This window comes from Malaya genurostris, chromosome 2 (assembly GCF_030247185.1).
Source record: "Malaya genurostris strain Urasoe2022 chromosome 2, Malgen_1.1, whole genome shotgun sequence".
Taxonomy (NCBI): domain Eukaryota; kingdom Metazoa; phylum Arthropoda; class Insecta; order Diptera; family Culicidae; genus Malaya; species Malaya genurostris.
The window spans coordinates 197,044,120-197,057,414 of record NC_080571.1 but is presented as its reverse complement, the minus strand read 5'-3'; the positions used below and the strand labels follow the sequence as shown (position 1 = coordinate 197,057,414).

At 36.0% G+C, this 13,295-nt stretch overlaps 1 protein-coding gene across 1 annotated transcript; it reads right to left on the bottom strand.

Moving 5' to 3' along the window:
• Window positions 1-4,213: 4,213 nt before the first annotated feature.
• LOC131426894 (ATP synthase subunit gamma, mitochondrial) lies at window positions 4,214-5,790 on the bottom strand. Its single transcript, XM_058589647.1, has 4 exons — window positions 5,633-5,790; window positions 5,205-5,379; window positions 5,006-5,142; window positions 4,214-4,950 (listed from the first exon to the last, which is right to left on the bottom strand). Exons 2-4 carry the CDS (start codon window positions 5,366-5,368, stop codon window positions 4,358-4,360), a joined length of 894 nt encoding a protein of 297 aa, XP_058445630.1. The 5' UTR covers window positions 5,369-5,379; window positions 5,633-5,790; the 3' UTR covers window positions 4,214-4,357.
• Between the last annotated feature and the right edge of the window lie 7,505 nt (window positions 5,791-13,295).

The following is a 13,295-nucleotide window of genomic DNA, read 5'->3' as shown; positions in this document are numbered from 1 at the left end:
ACATTCTAATTTCGTATAAGAATAGATCTGCGCACTCTGCATCGGTGTGAGTAAAATTGCTCAATAGGCACTCTAGCTTATTGGTATTCGTTCGAAAGTACTCGTTCGTCGTATGGTCGATACGGACGTAAACAAGAATTGAGGGTGATAATTATTTGTATATATTGTACTGTAAGTTGCAATAAAGAACTTCATTTGTTGATACCTTTCATTCAGCCTACCTGGGTTCGAGGGTCAGAAGGTTTATCTGGCCCAAAGTGGTGAATTACTTTAAGGTTAAAACCTGTCTAATCGATTATAAAAATTAACTTCATTCGTTTCCATTTCTTCATTTTTAGGAAAATGGATTACCTATTTGTATTTGTATGATATTTGAAATATTTGTACGATATTTGAGAGCATCGTAAGCTCATTTGATAGTGTTTCCAATGTTTAATAAGTTTTGAAGGTATTCATACTTACTTTTCTAAGTTAGCGTTCTACTCCATATTCCAGTGCTCGTCAAATTTCAAAAGGTCCCTATCCTTATCATTATTTTTTGGAGCCATGTTTTTGAATATTCCACATTCGGAAGATATAACAAAATGGATTTGATTCGCTGATGGAAAGAGATTTGCGAAAGACTTCAACTAATCATAAAATTCGGATGCTTGAATTTATCGGTTAACGATGTGCTTTGGAAAAAAGTACTACTGTATTATTCCACTGTATCATAAATCATACGTTCAAAGGTTACCAACAATTTTTTTTATTGTTTACCATATATTTTTGGAATTTCATTTCTGAAATAACTAATTTGAATCTTTGGCTATGGTTTGTCAAAAGATGGAACTATTACCTATAGTTTCGAACATAAAATTCACACGAATATGTTGCTTACTTTTTTTGGTCATTTGTGTGAAAATTTTTTTGATTCCGAATGTCCTAGAAACGCATGAGACGTCGAGATCTGGCGTAATCTCCAAAAATATTTTATTCAAAAAAGAAAGTTTCCTGAGTGTAAGAGAGTTAACTTTAAAAAAAATCCGGATAACACCAGATATCGATGTTTCATGCATTCATAAGGCAAGATAGCTTTGAAAATTCGATTCCTTCGCGTTTCGCCTTCGGTTAATCAGTGCTTAAAGCAGTTCAAACTGAACTGCCATCTCCGCCTAACAATTACATTTGAACCGCTAAGCAGACGCAAAGTCCACACTATTTATGTGACCCCTTAAGGATATGACACAAGGTGCCATATCCTATCTGACGTCGCGGACGAAAATGGGTGAAGACCGACTACTGGCCGCCGCAGAAAAATCGCCTGAAAACCCGCGAAACTTCGAAAATACGCGTAACTTCAAAAAATCATGTAAAGAATGTATCCTAATATATATTATGGTATTCTATTCCTGAAAGAAATCAAAGAGATTGTTTGTGCATTAACTAGTATAATTAATTAAGCTCTCTGATCGTTAGGTCATCCACGAAAAACGGCCTCCGGCACCGGAAACCGAAAATCGATGTCAATGCCGTATATGGAAATTTCATCTTACTCTTGCAGTCAATATATCGAATAGAGACAACAAATCTCACTGTAACTAATTGTTTTCGTATATGAAACTGAGATAAATGGGGGTACCGTTACCCAATTTCTATCTCTTCTATCGTTAGTCCGATCGTTATTCCTGAGCTGAAATGGTGGCTTTTATTACCGTTCTTGCATTCTCTTTCACTTAAACTTCATTCTCATATCACATCATCCATCAGGTCCAACACGAAAACAACACAACCTCACAGAATAAACTGGATAAACATCATTTGGAAGCTATCAGTGGTTTGCTCACATGTTCATAATATAGATTATTTTATCCTGTTCCACAGGGTTGTACGACAATCTCTCGAAAACCATTTCCCAGAAAAGAAAGCAGCGAAGTATTTTCCATAGAATGTACCATTCTCCAGAAAACCATAGTCACGAAGGTATCAATTAGTAGAAAGACATACAACAGAATGTACCATTCCCCAGAATACCATCTCCCAGAAGAAGCAAATACCTAGAAACGGTTTCCCCATAATGGAAAATAATACAGAAACAACATAGGAACAGATCTTTTACCAGAAAAGCATCTGCTAAAATCAGGCGCATATACATGGGGGGAGAGATAAACCCCCCCCCCCCCTTCCGAAACTTAAGAAATTATTAGGGGATACAGGGGTTAGACCGGACACGTTGTTAAACTGGACAGCTTAAATATCTTATCAACCTGCTAATATTTTAATTCATAGATTGACTTTGTAAACGCACTTGGAGATGACGCGGTAAAAATGATTTCGATAAAAACCCAGTTTTAGTGGATGTTTTTTTCAATTTCTAAAAAGTGTCCGACTTAGCCCCGGTCTCCCCAATATTATGAAAACACACCCCGAAATTTTTATCTGGGTACGCGCCTGACTAGAATGAACCAGTCCAACGAATATAATTTTCGCGAAAATTTCGTGAATACTCATTAACTGTAATTTCCAAGGCAACTATGCTCATTTCAAGCTTTGTTAGTCTGAAAAAGAGGGTTCTGAAAATAACGAGTTTAATAAAAAATAATCAAATTATATAACGGGTATGAAATCATTTAGCTATATTTATTCAAATTCAAACATAGCTTCTTTAAATTTGGTATTTGTTTTTGCATATAGTTTATAATAGCAAGCTAACCTTTCGTCGTTAATTCGGTCTAGTGATAAAGGGTAGTAAATTGCACACTACCATTTTATATAATTATTTAATTTAATGCTTACACAATATTCTGTTCGTCATAGATGATTCAGGTCGAGACGGCCGAAGGAAGCGCCGGCCACTGCGGAGGGGCAGCGCCCCCGCAGAAATCACCTCTGTCTAGTTGCGTACGTTTGCCCGGATTACCCAAAGATAGGGACTATCCCTTAGTTAAGTCCGAACGAGCGGCAGCGCGTTCTAGTCAGGCGCGTACCCAGAAAAAAAATCGGGGTGTGTTTTCATAATATTGGGGAGACCGGGGCTAAATCGGACAATTTTTAGAAATTGTAAAAACATCCATTAAAACTGGGTTTTTATCGAAATCATTTCTACCGCGTCATCTCCAAGCGCGTTTACAAAGTCAATCTATGAATTAAAATATTAGCAGGTTGATAAGATATTTAAGCTGTCCAGTTTAACAACGTGTCCGGTCTAACTCCTGTATCCCCCAATAATTTCTTAAGTTTCGGAAGGGGGGGGGGGGGGTTTATCTCTCCCCCCATGTATATGCGCCTGATTTTAGCAGATGCTTTTCTGGTAAAAGATCTGTTCCTATGTTGTTTCTGTATTATTTTCCATTATGGGGAAACCGTTTCTAGGTATTTGCTTCTTCTGGGAGATGGTATTCTGGGGAATGGTACATTCTGTTGTATGTCTTTCTACTAATTGATACCTTCGTGACTATGGTTTTCTGGAGAATGGTACATTCTGGGGAAAATACTTCGCTGCTTTCTTTTCTGGGAAATGGTTTTCGAGAGATTGTCGTACAACCGTTGATCTGTTATGCCAAATGATCATTATGCCAAATAACTATTATGCCAAATAACCATTATGCCAAACGATATTATATCAATATTACTATTTTAGCGACTAATGCCTTCGAGTGTATGGTTTTCTAGACTTTGATACATTCTGGGATTTTTTTTTCTGGATTTTCTTACTTTCTAGAGTTTGTATTTCTGGAGATTAGTACTTTCTGGGGAAAAAGCTTCGGTTTTTTATGTTCTGGATAATAGTTTTCGGGGAAATGTTATAGATCCGTTGCACAGTATTCCGTGCTACACAAACTACCAACAAACGTCAAAAATGAACTTTATTCTCTGTTAAACTGTTCGGTTATTGTATGAAACTGACTGGGGTACGTTAACTTCATACTGGTAAGAAGGGCCGGTAGTATGAAAATGAAACATAACAAAGAGCTCAGTTAAGCCTCAGAACAAATTGGCTCAAATGGCACGCTCCCCTTGATATTTGGAGATTTGTGCCTTGTAATGCAATCAACATCTTATTCAAATCGTTTCATATCTCATTCAATGAACTCAATAGTAAAATTAAATGTTATAACACATATTAAATTGTAACGATAATTAATCGTATCTGATGCTGTTTGCAATACCGTCAAGCCCCACCAACCATGGGAGGGAAAATGGGCAATTTCTTTTTTATCAAACTAAAATACAGTTTCGCCATTAAACGTGATTTTGTAAACTATTTAACCCTTTCAAGTGTTGACGTATTGAACTGTACTGACGTTTATATGTACTCATGCATAATGCTTTCACTGTAGGGAGAGTACCAAATGTTTTACATTCACAAAACTGTTATTTAGTCTTTGCTTTCTAGAGCTGAAGCACCAGAAATAATTTCAATCAGCTCACGGGTAATGACAGCTTGTCTAGTTCTGTTGAAAGTTAGAGTCAGTTTATCAATCATTTCGCCAGCATTCTTAGATGCGTTATCCATAGCTGTCATACGCGATGACTGCTCAGAACAAGCACCTTCCTTCATGGCGTAGAACAGTAGCGAAGCTAGTGAAAACTCCAGATAATTTTGTATGACGTCCGAGTCCAAGGAATCGTAAACTGGCAGTTTTTCGGCTTTCTCGACGGTCTTCAAACTGAAGATAGGCATGTCGGCTACCGCATAAGACACGACAGACTTGAACTTATTGTAAATAATTTTACCGTCGGTGTAATCGTATCCTAGATTCAGAATGGCGTTCGTCAACTTGGCAGCATCGAGGAAGGTTGGTGGTAAACGACCGATTTCATTGCACACCATTTCAATGTTCTTTCCGTACAAGCGCTGTAAGATGGCACGCGATTTGTCACCTACACAAATGACCTTGATGTTTGAATCCTGGGCTAGTTCACCACGGATATGGCGAGCAACACCGGTATGAACGGCACCACAGAGACCTATAGTAAAGATATCAGTAACCTCAGCCCAAAAGACTTATACTGTAAACAATACCTCTGTCAGAAGTGATTGCGATGTACAGCTTCTTAGGTTCTTCGTCCTTTACGGCAACTTCCGCTTTTTCGTAAAATTGCTGCGCACCAACACCATAAGGTCTGGCCTGTTTCAAATCACGCTCGGCACGCGAGTACCTATCAATTTATAGAATATGAACGTAGTATTACTTATGCTATCAAATATTTTCGACACATACTTCGCGGCGGACACCATTTTCATCGACTGGGTAATCTTTTGGATGTTCTTGACTGACTTAAGGCGAATCGAAATAGCCTTCAGTGTAGCCATTCCGCATTTCTGCTGAGAAGAGCATACCACCGTTGGCACTTGGCCAAGGACTGGAACCACAGACTTGAACATAATGCACCTTCCTGAAATTAGATTTGGAAAATAACATTAATCACATCAATCTTCCAGATCGTTACACAATCGAAAAACTACAGGCTATTACTTTGACACTTTTACTTTTTGTATCGGAAGACCGCAAGTGTTATATAAGTTCAATTTTCAAAGATTTGCTAAAATACATTACTTTTTCTAAATAGTGATAGATATATTGACTAGTAAAGAATGAAAAACTACAGCTAATCTACTCTGCAAATAAGAATTGAATGAGATAATTACAAAAAAATGGTTGATTTTCCAGCTGGTTGAAATTCGTTCGAAACCTGTGGATGTCAAAAAAGATGGTTGCTTACTGCAGTGTTCTGTCGACTACAGAGTTACCATATTTACAAATTTTTCTGCGTAGCCACGGATTTTTTTTCCTATTTTGCTACACAGATTTTGCAACACAGATCACAGATTTTTCCAAAATTCACAGATTTCTACAGATTTTTATAAATAATTTATCAAAATGGCAAATTTTCAAAATGTTTCTCGAAGATTTTTACATATTATTGTTGAGAATGTGCAATACAGATTTTTTAAGATTAAACTCAGATTTTAATATGGCAACTCTGATCGGTTATTCATTTTGACAGTATCCATATTCTTACAAATCAAGCGTAGCATTTGAAAAAGTCTACATTTGAAAACAATAAGAGTCTTTGAAATAATAAGGGCATATTCAGGAGTGTTTTAGTTCTAGATGCATAATTTATGTCAGTTACAAAATTTAAATCTGGATTTTATAACAAGAAAAACTGGCAGCCCCAGCAGTGTTTTACTCGTGTTTCAAATATACAAAAAATAGAACGGCATCGTAGACCAGTTTTAAATTTGACAGAAGAACTGGTCGAATAAATAAAACTAGAACGGCTTGCTGGGGATACGTTTGTTTCAGTTTCAGTTATATTATAGACCACCCATATGAATCTCGCAGCTGCTGAATTTGCTCTAAGAGTCGCGCGAAGGTCAGAGAGACCCAATCAAATTTTCAATGGAGCACCAAACGGATTAAGTAAATAAACATTATTTTGTTGTTATAAACTTCAAGATAACTATTCCTGGATACATCCGAATCATATCTGTAAGTACAGAGAGTTACTATTTAAACTATCCCCACCGGAACGTGAGTAAAAGTAATTTGACAAACATAATAACAAATTCCACACCGGCAGTTGCTAAACTGGTTGGGAAATAGATATCCATTCGGTCGGTTATGAGCGGGTTATTAAATTTAGCAACGCTCTCCAACCATACTAATCGCACGACGTAAAATACACTGGTGGCGTGATAAGACAGTTTTGGTTGTGTTGGTAATTTTCTCACGAAATTAAGTATGGCGCGCCGGGATTCAAGCATGTAAACATAAACAAACGACCATTTCAGATCGGGATTTCACTTCTAAGTTACTCCAGTTGTCACGCAGCCTGGCGAATCTTTGGCACTAATTGAAAATCTGGACATTTTATCTTCAAGGGCTTGCAAGGTAACGTCGAAATATAGAAAATTTTACACATATCCGATGCTGTTCATTTCGTTGGAGGAAGGATTTGGCGGATCGCACTGTGGTATCTATTACAGTTATTATGAATAATGGAGTGATTGTGCTGTGGGTGGCATTTCAAATGCAGGTGATGAAAACGATTGAAACATCCCGGAACAAAACACCGCATTTCACTGTCAATATTTTCGCAAACAGAACCAACTCTAAATATTTTCATAAAAGCAACTCCCGAAACGTCATTTGTTTATGTTTTTTCTTCTTCACGTCTCTCTGTTATTCCAAAATAAAATGACAACCGCACTAACACATAGAAAAACGTGATCACCAGGTATTTTACATCGTGTACTAATCGTTTCTATTTTCAAGCATGCCCACTTGTGAGAAATTTTAACAGCAGGCAGAAGCATTGTTGCCAGACTTTTGCCGGAAATCTGCCAGGCACATGCAAGCGGGCGATCACGCATTGCTAGAATGACAACCGCCGGTATGGAAACGCGATTGAGCTTCAGCAACTGTGATATGCACAACCGGTGCAGAAATGAGTGTTTAAGTAAAACAGTAATGCAATGCGTAATCATAAAAGCAAAGTCCTGGCATTACATTCCTTCCATGGAATTTGGCCTTTCTGTTTCAACAGACTTCGTAGACGATTCATAGCGTACAGAATCATTGCATGGCTAGTGCTACAATCTCACTGGCACTAAGAACCCTTCCAGGTCGAGTTTTGAACATACGACAACTGGCTTGTGAGACCAGTGTCCTATGCATTGAACCGCCAACCCGAGCAGTGCGTAATCATGATTAACACGCATTTAAGGTGAAATGTAGCGTCATAAAATGCGCGCAAAATTTTATCCGCTCCAGTTGAACGAACCGTCGCACAAAGCATACCAAGAAAAACGGCCACATAGAAACAAGAACTTTTTTCAATGATTGAGCGCAGTGGGTTTACCTCTCGTTATATTGGCTTGTAAAAAAGACGGGACGTAATGGATTTTAGAATTCTTCACACTTTGAATATATGCTGATTCAATCATCATTGTTAGTGATTACTCTTACACTAGAGCTATAAATCATGAGTAATTATGAATGATTAGCATGAGGTTATATGTATATGTATTGACTAACTTGCTAACCATGTATATGCCTGATTTTAGTAGCAAGCATCGATTCTCTTTCAAAAGAACGGTTGAAGACAAGAGAACATTCAAGTATTTTGGATATTTTTGCCAATCGTTCACCAGGCCCTTCCCGCCGATGAGATAGAATTTACGTAAAAGTTTTTTTCGGAAGCGACTTTCGGAATTGTATAGCATGATGAGTCTAGAAATGTCTGTTTCAACGATAACGAACCGAAGACCAAACAGCCTCTGGCCTCCGGTGCCAGAAATCATCAATAGTTTAATAATTTCTTAGATTACATTATTGGAATACATTCCAATTATAACTAATAGTTCATCATACCATGCAGTTAAAATTATTTAGTGAATCTATTCTCAAGCACATATTTGGGGCACGAAATTGAATATAAAGTTATTTCGTAGTTCCTTATTATTCAATCGATTTTGAAAGCGAAATCAAGCGTTGATTCATTGTATTCATAATAATTGAAAAACCAATGAATTCCAATAAGTTTTCCATGCTGACTGGCTCGAAGCTGGCCCTCAATGTTTATCACATTGTTTGTATAAATGACAGCTACTTAGAAAATAAACGATTTCTTACAATACTCATTTTATTGTATTCAAGTCGTTTTTATTTCAACACAAAACCCAATGCTGCAAAAATTCGCGTCATTATTTTACATCTATTTTTTGCTCACGATATAATGCCACCGTGCCCACCGTGCATTTCTCACACCACCTCAATATGAAACAGCAGCGCGCAAGCAATAAAAAAAATGCAGAAAAGTTTATGTAAACTTTTTCTATTTTCGGTTGTTTTCGCTAAAATTTAATAATTTAGAGTTGCATTTTCAGATTCTTTGTGAAATTCTGCTACAAATACTACTTTTCAGTTCTAAAACCATCCCCGTGGAACGGAACAGTGACCGTTTATACATTTCAAAAATCAATTACGGCTCGGCAAAGCAAAATTTCAAAATTCTAAGAATACTTAGTTATGATAAATTTGATTTCGAAAACTTAAGTGTTTTTGGTTTTTCTAAAATCGGTCTAGTTTTTGAATAATTGATCAAAAACGCGATTTTCGCATTCCGCTACATTTCACCTTAATCACCCACTGATGGGCATTGTCTTAGAAGGTAAATTACTGTGTAATTTTCGCTCACAGTACACACAAAAAAAATAACGTTGGTTAATTTATTGGAAGATCGTTGGTAAATTTGAGAGCTTTCGTTGATTTTATTTTCGCAGAGAGTAAAAACTATCAATTTAAGAGCTGGAAAACTTTTATTTCGAAAGTGGTTCCAGTGCGCTACACATGCCAACTATTTTGGTAACAAGGCGCATCAATTGAGTTTGATGAGAGAAGCTGAAAATAATAACGCATCAATAATTAAACTACAAGAAACCGCAAAGCACTCACCAGAGAGTAATCAACCAACCCCACACGCAGAGAAAAATATTGTGAAAGTAACTAAACTTCGGTTTCTTGCAACGACTTGTTTTATTGAAATAGTAACAATAGAAAATTTTGTTTAATATAGCAAATATTGTTGCTTGAAACAACAGAACTAGATATTTGATTTGTCTCAGTGAATTAATTTATTTCAATAAATATTTTGTTGAAAATAACAAATATTTTACTTGTGTATTCCTTTTAGTTTCTTAACGAATAATTCCATAGTGAATAAAATTTGTTGAAATGGCCCACGAAAAAGAAATGAGCAGATGAAATTTCACTCTTTGGAACACGTACAAACTATTTTGTTTATTCGCAGTTGAACAAGTTTCTCTGGTTTATAAGTAATATAACAGACATGGTTCATTTCAACAATAAACTGTGTTGTATCATTATACAAATTAGATAATAAACATAAGGATAAATTAGAACTGAACCAACATAGATATTTCTTTCTTTTTTGCGAAATCGAATTTTCTCCGGACTAACACGATGCAACGTGCTCACCCGTTGAGAGTTTCACCGGAAGTGCAGAATTTTTCGAGAAGTGATATCACCATGTTTACATCAAAACAATGAGTTAGTCGAAATGAACACTGAAATTCATTGAGTCACTTTTGTGTAAGTATACACTATATCAATTCAGTCCCGCTTGTGACGAGTTCTGGCAACCGTCAAAAGACTGGCCTCATTCCGGCTGCTGTTAAATTTGTCCAGGCAAAATTGTGTCATTATCTTGCCGTACGTGTCTTGATTATTTTTCTCTTCCTTCTTTTTTTCTTTTCTTTATTCGACTTCATTTGATATTCGTCAATCCCGCATGTACACACAAAAAACGAATCTTAAGAATTTGATTGAAATATGGGTATGTGAGGTAGTGAGAAGCAATGTTATTGTCAATAACATTTTTCATAATTAGTATATATGAAGGGCAAAAACTTATTGCCTTTCATATGTACTTTTTATTGAAAAAATAAAACCAAGACGCTAAAAATGTAGAACCGATTCAAAACGGTTCTGCCAATTTTGTATGGCAAGAATCCGACAGAAACAGAACCGTTAATAACCGCTAGGCGAAATTCTCTGCCGGAAACGGTTGTTGCATTGTTGCCAGACTTTTGCCGGAATTCTGGCAAAAATGGCTTGCAGACATAGCCGGCCGTCTGGGGGAAAATCTGCCCGCCGCGTACAAGTGGAGTGTTGCTTGGTTGTTCAAAAGTATTATCACCGTTATTTCAAAAGTTTATACACTTAAGTTCAATTGTTTAGAAATCAGAAAAACCTTCCATTCCTGGTTGAATTTATGATTTTTTGAAGACTTTTAAAAGCAAAGTTGAACGTTTTTGTTGGAACTATATTTTTTGTGTGTATATGAAACAATAAATCGACGTTGCGGATTGTATTATTATAGCGGCCCTAACACGAGAATTTTTAATGTCATTTTCAATTATTATTAAGTGATAATATTCCAAATTTATATAACGATTTCATCTACTACTACTTATTTGTTCATTTAAAAATTTTGTACAATTCGAATCAAATTCAAGATAAAATTTTCAAATGGATAAAAATATGTCATTATTTCATGAGAACTATTTCCATCAATCGATATATTGTTTCTGGAATTAAAGTTTTTACAAAGTTACTGAATGCTTTGATTCATTAAAAATTGTCCAGAGAATCAAATATCATTGACATTTTCACTATCAAAATCCTGATTATGTTTTTGTATCACAGATATACAGGCTCGCATATGAACTGTGTGTAAAATTCGCATATGAACTGTGTGTAAAATTGCTCAATAAGCGTGGCGAACACTTGCAGATGTTCACATGAGTCACAATTTTGGGTGCAACATTTACATCACGCTAGATTTTTGTTTTGCTGTTCGTTAAAATGGCAAGTTTATTTTTGTTTTATTCCGAACGAATTTTCGTGTGATTCATGCAACATGAAAATGAAGTTGACTTTAACACTTAAGAAAATCGTGTGATAAGTGTTAAAATTGTTGTAGTTGGAATATTTATATAGTAGGCAGGAGGATTTTGTTATCGTTCCGGAGCGTAGTGGAATGTTTGGAAAGATCACGGCGATTAGTCGAGTAGGTGGCAGTAGTGTCTCCAACGTATATCAAATTTAAAATTTACACAGTGTGACCTGTTATTCTTTGGTCACAATGTAGTTCCTTTGGTCACTGAGTCTAGCTTATATATATTTTTCAAATATTGTATATTTCTGTTTATTTCATTGCCAGTAAATGTCTAAGTAGAATTTAAACGTTAATTGCGTTTTTACTCGGTGTTAACATGCTTGAGTCACGTTTAAGTTCTGCTTAATAGCAAAGGCTGGTGTCGAAAGTAGGGTTTATTTATTTGTTTAAATATTTATTCTATTTATTTATTCATTTATTTATTTATTTATCTATTTATTTATTTATGTATTTATTCAAAAATATTCATTTACTCAGATTCATCCAATTATATAATTCTTTGTTATGATTAAAAGTAATGCACATATTAAATAATCTATATATGAAAAAGGAAACAAGTATGGTAGGTACAAATATTAATCAAGACACCAACCAGAAAAAAACGATAAATCATTGTAACCGTCATCAGTCTACACACTGTCATCGTCGTCATCATCGTCATCATCGCAGCATAAAGTTCGGGGTGGCAGGCTTTGAAAGTGGCGGTGGGATTGGGATGAAACCGGACAACAAGCCTATAAAACCTGCGGGAAAACCATGACGGGGCTCTAGTATATTTCCAGCCCGGTAGAGTGAAGATCGTAGCAGTGGGTCACAAACCAATGCAGAACAAAAAGTTAGTGGAAGTCGATCCAAGTGGATCAATCCGTTTCAGAAGTCCTTCATCGATAAATTCAAAGTGGATCCAAAGGGATCAGTAATTAGTAGCGATAAGTTTGCTGCTAGTCTGACGTGTGTGCCTTCAGGTTTTTTTCTTACGTTAACCGAAAAACGTAAATATAGTGCACGGTACCACCGACGACACGACCAGACACTCCGAAGAAAAATTATCATTAAAAGTGTCCGTTAACGATTTACCGTCTGTTACCACAAATACAGTGACCCCTTGATAATCATAGAAATAATCTTCTCGGGCATCACTGTTTAGTTGTTACGAGCTCGTTACCAAGGAACACTAGAATAAATAAACAAGCAATTTGTGAAAGATGTGAAATCGTTTCATTAATACAAAATATTGTGTTTTTTGGCGCCTATGTGAATTTCCGAGAACAAATCCAAATTGTAGATCAACAAAATTCGGCAGGGTTCATCAGTGCAAGCTATGATGAAAAAAAAAATAAACAAGTGAGTGCTTAGGGTCGTTAGCTGGGAATACCTATTAGAATTGTTTTCCATGTAAACATACAAGCATAACGTTGCAAAGAGTATCTTGATCAGCCTATATTTTGGATTTTTTTCGTTCAATTAATACAGTTTTCTATTCCTTGCAGTTTGCCATATTCGAAAATGCTTCTTAATTTGGACATAAACAGCCAACAAGTACAGCAGCTTCACCAGTCATGGCCCAGTTCTCTTATTACCAAACCATATCGAAGAAATCTGACACTCGAGTCCAATGTGGAAAACTGTTAAGAGCAGATTTTCTAAAAATCAATGGAATTGTGGTGTTTAGCCAGTGTAAACATCAAGACATTTTGCGAGGAAACTGAAAAGTCTCCGAAATTGTTAGTACTTTAAAATCAAATAATTCAGCTCCACTGTTTTTGTATTTTTCCACATTTATAATTATTACCAAGGTTTTTATTGCAATAAATACAGCAATG

Bases quoted from the DNA above. Each gene is read 5' to 3' on its own strand.
- LOC131426894 (XM_058589647.1), bottom strand. From the start codon at position 5,368: ATGTTCAAGTCTGTGGTTCCAGTCCTTGGCCAAGTGCCAACGGTGGTA. The intron at 5,143-5,204 runs GTATGTGTCGAA...ATAAATTGATAG, and splicing joins AAAATGGTGTCCGCCGCGAA to GTACTCGCGTGCCGAGCGTG. The intron at 4,951-5,005 runs GTATTGTTTACA...TCTTTACTATAG, and splicing joins CGCAATCACTTCTGACAGAG to GTCTCTGTGGTGCCGTTCAT.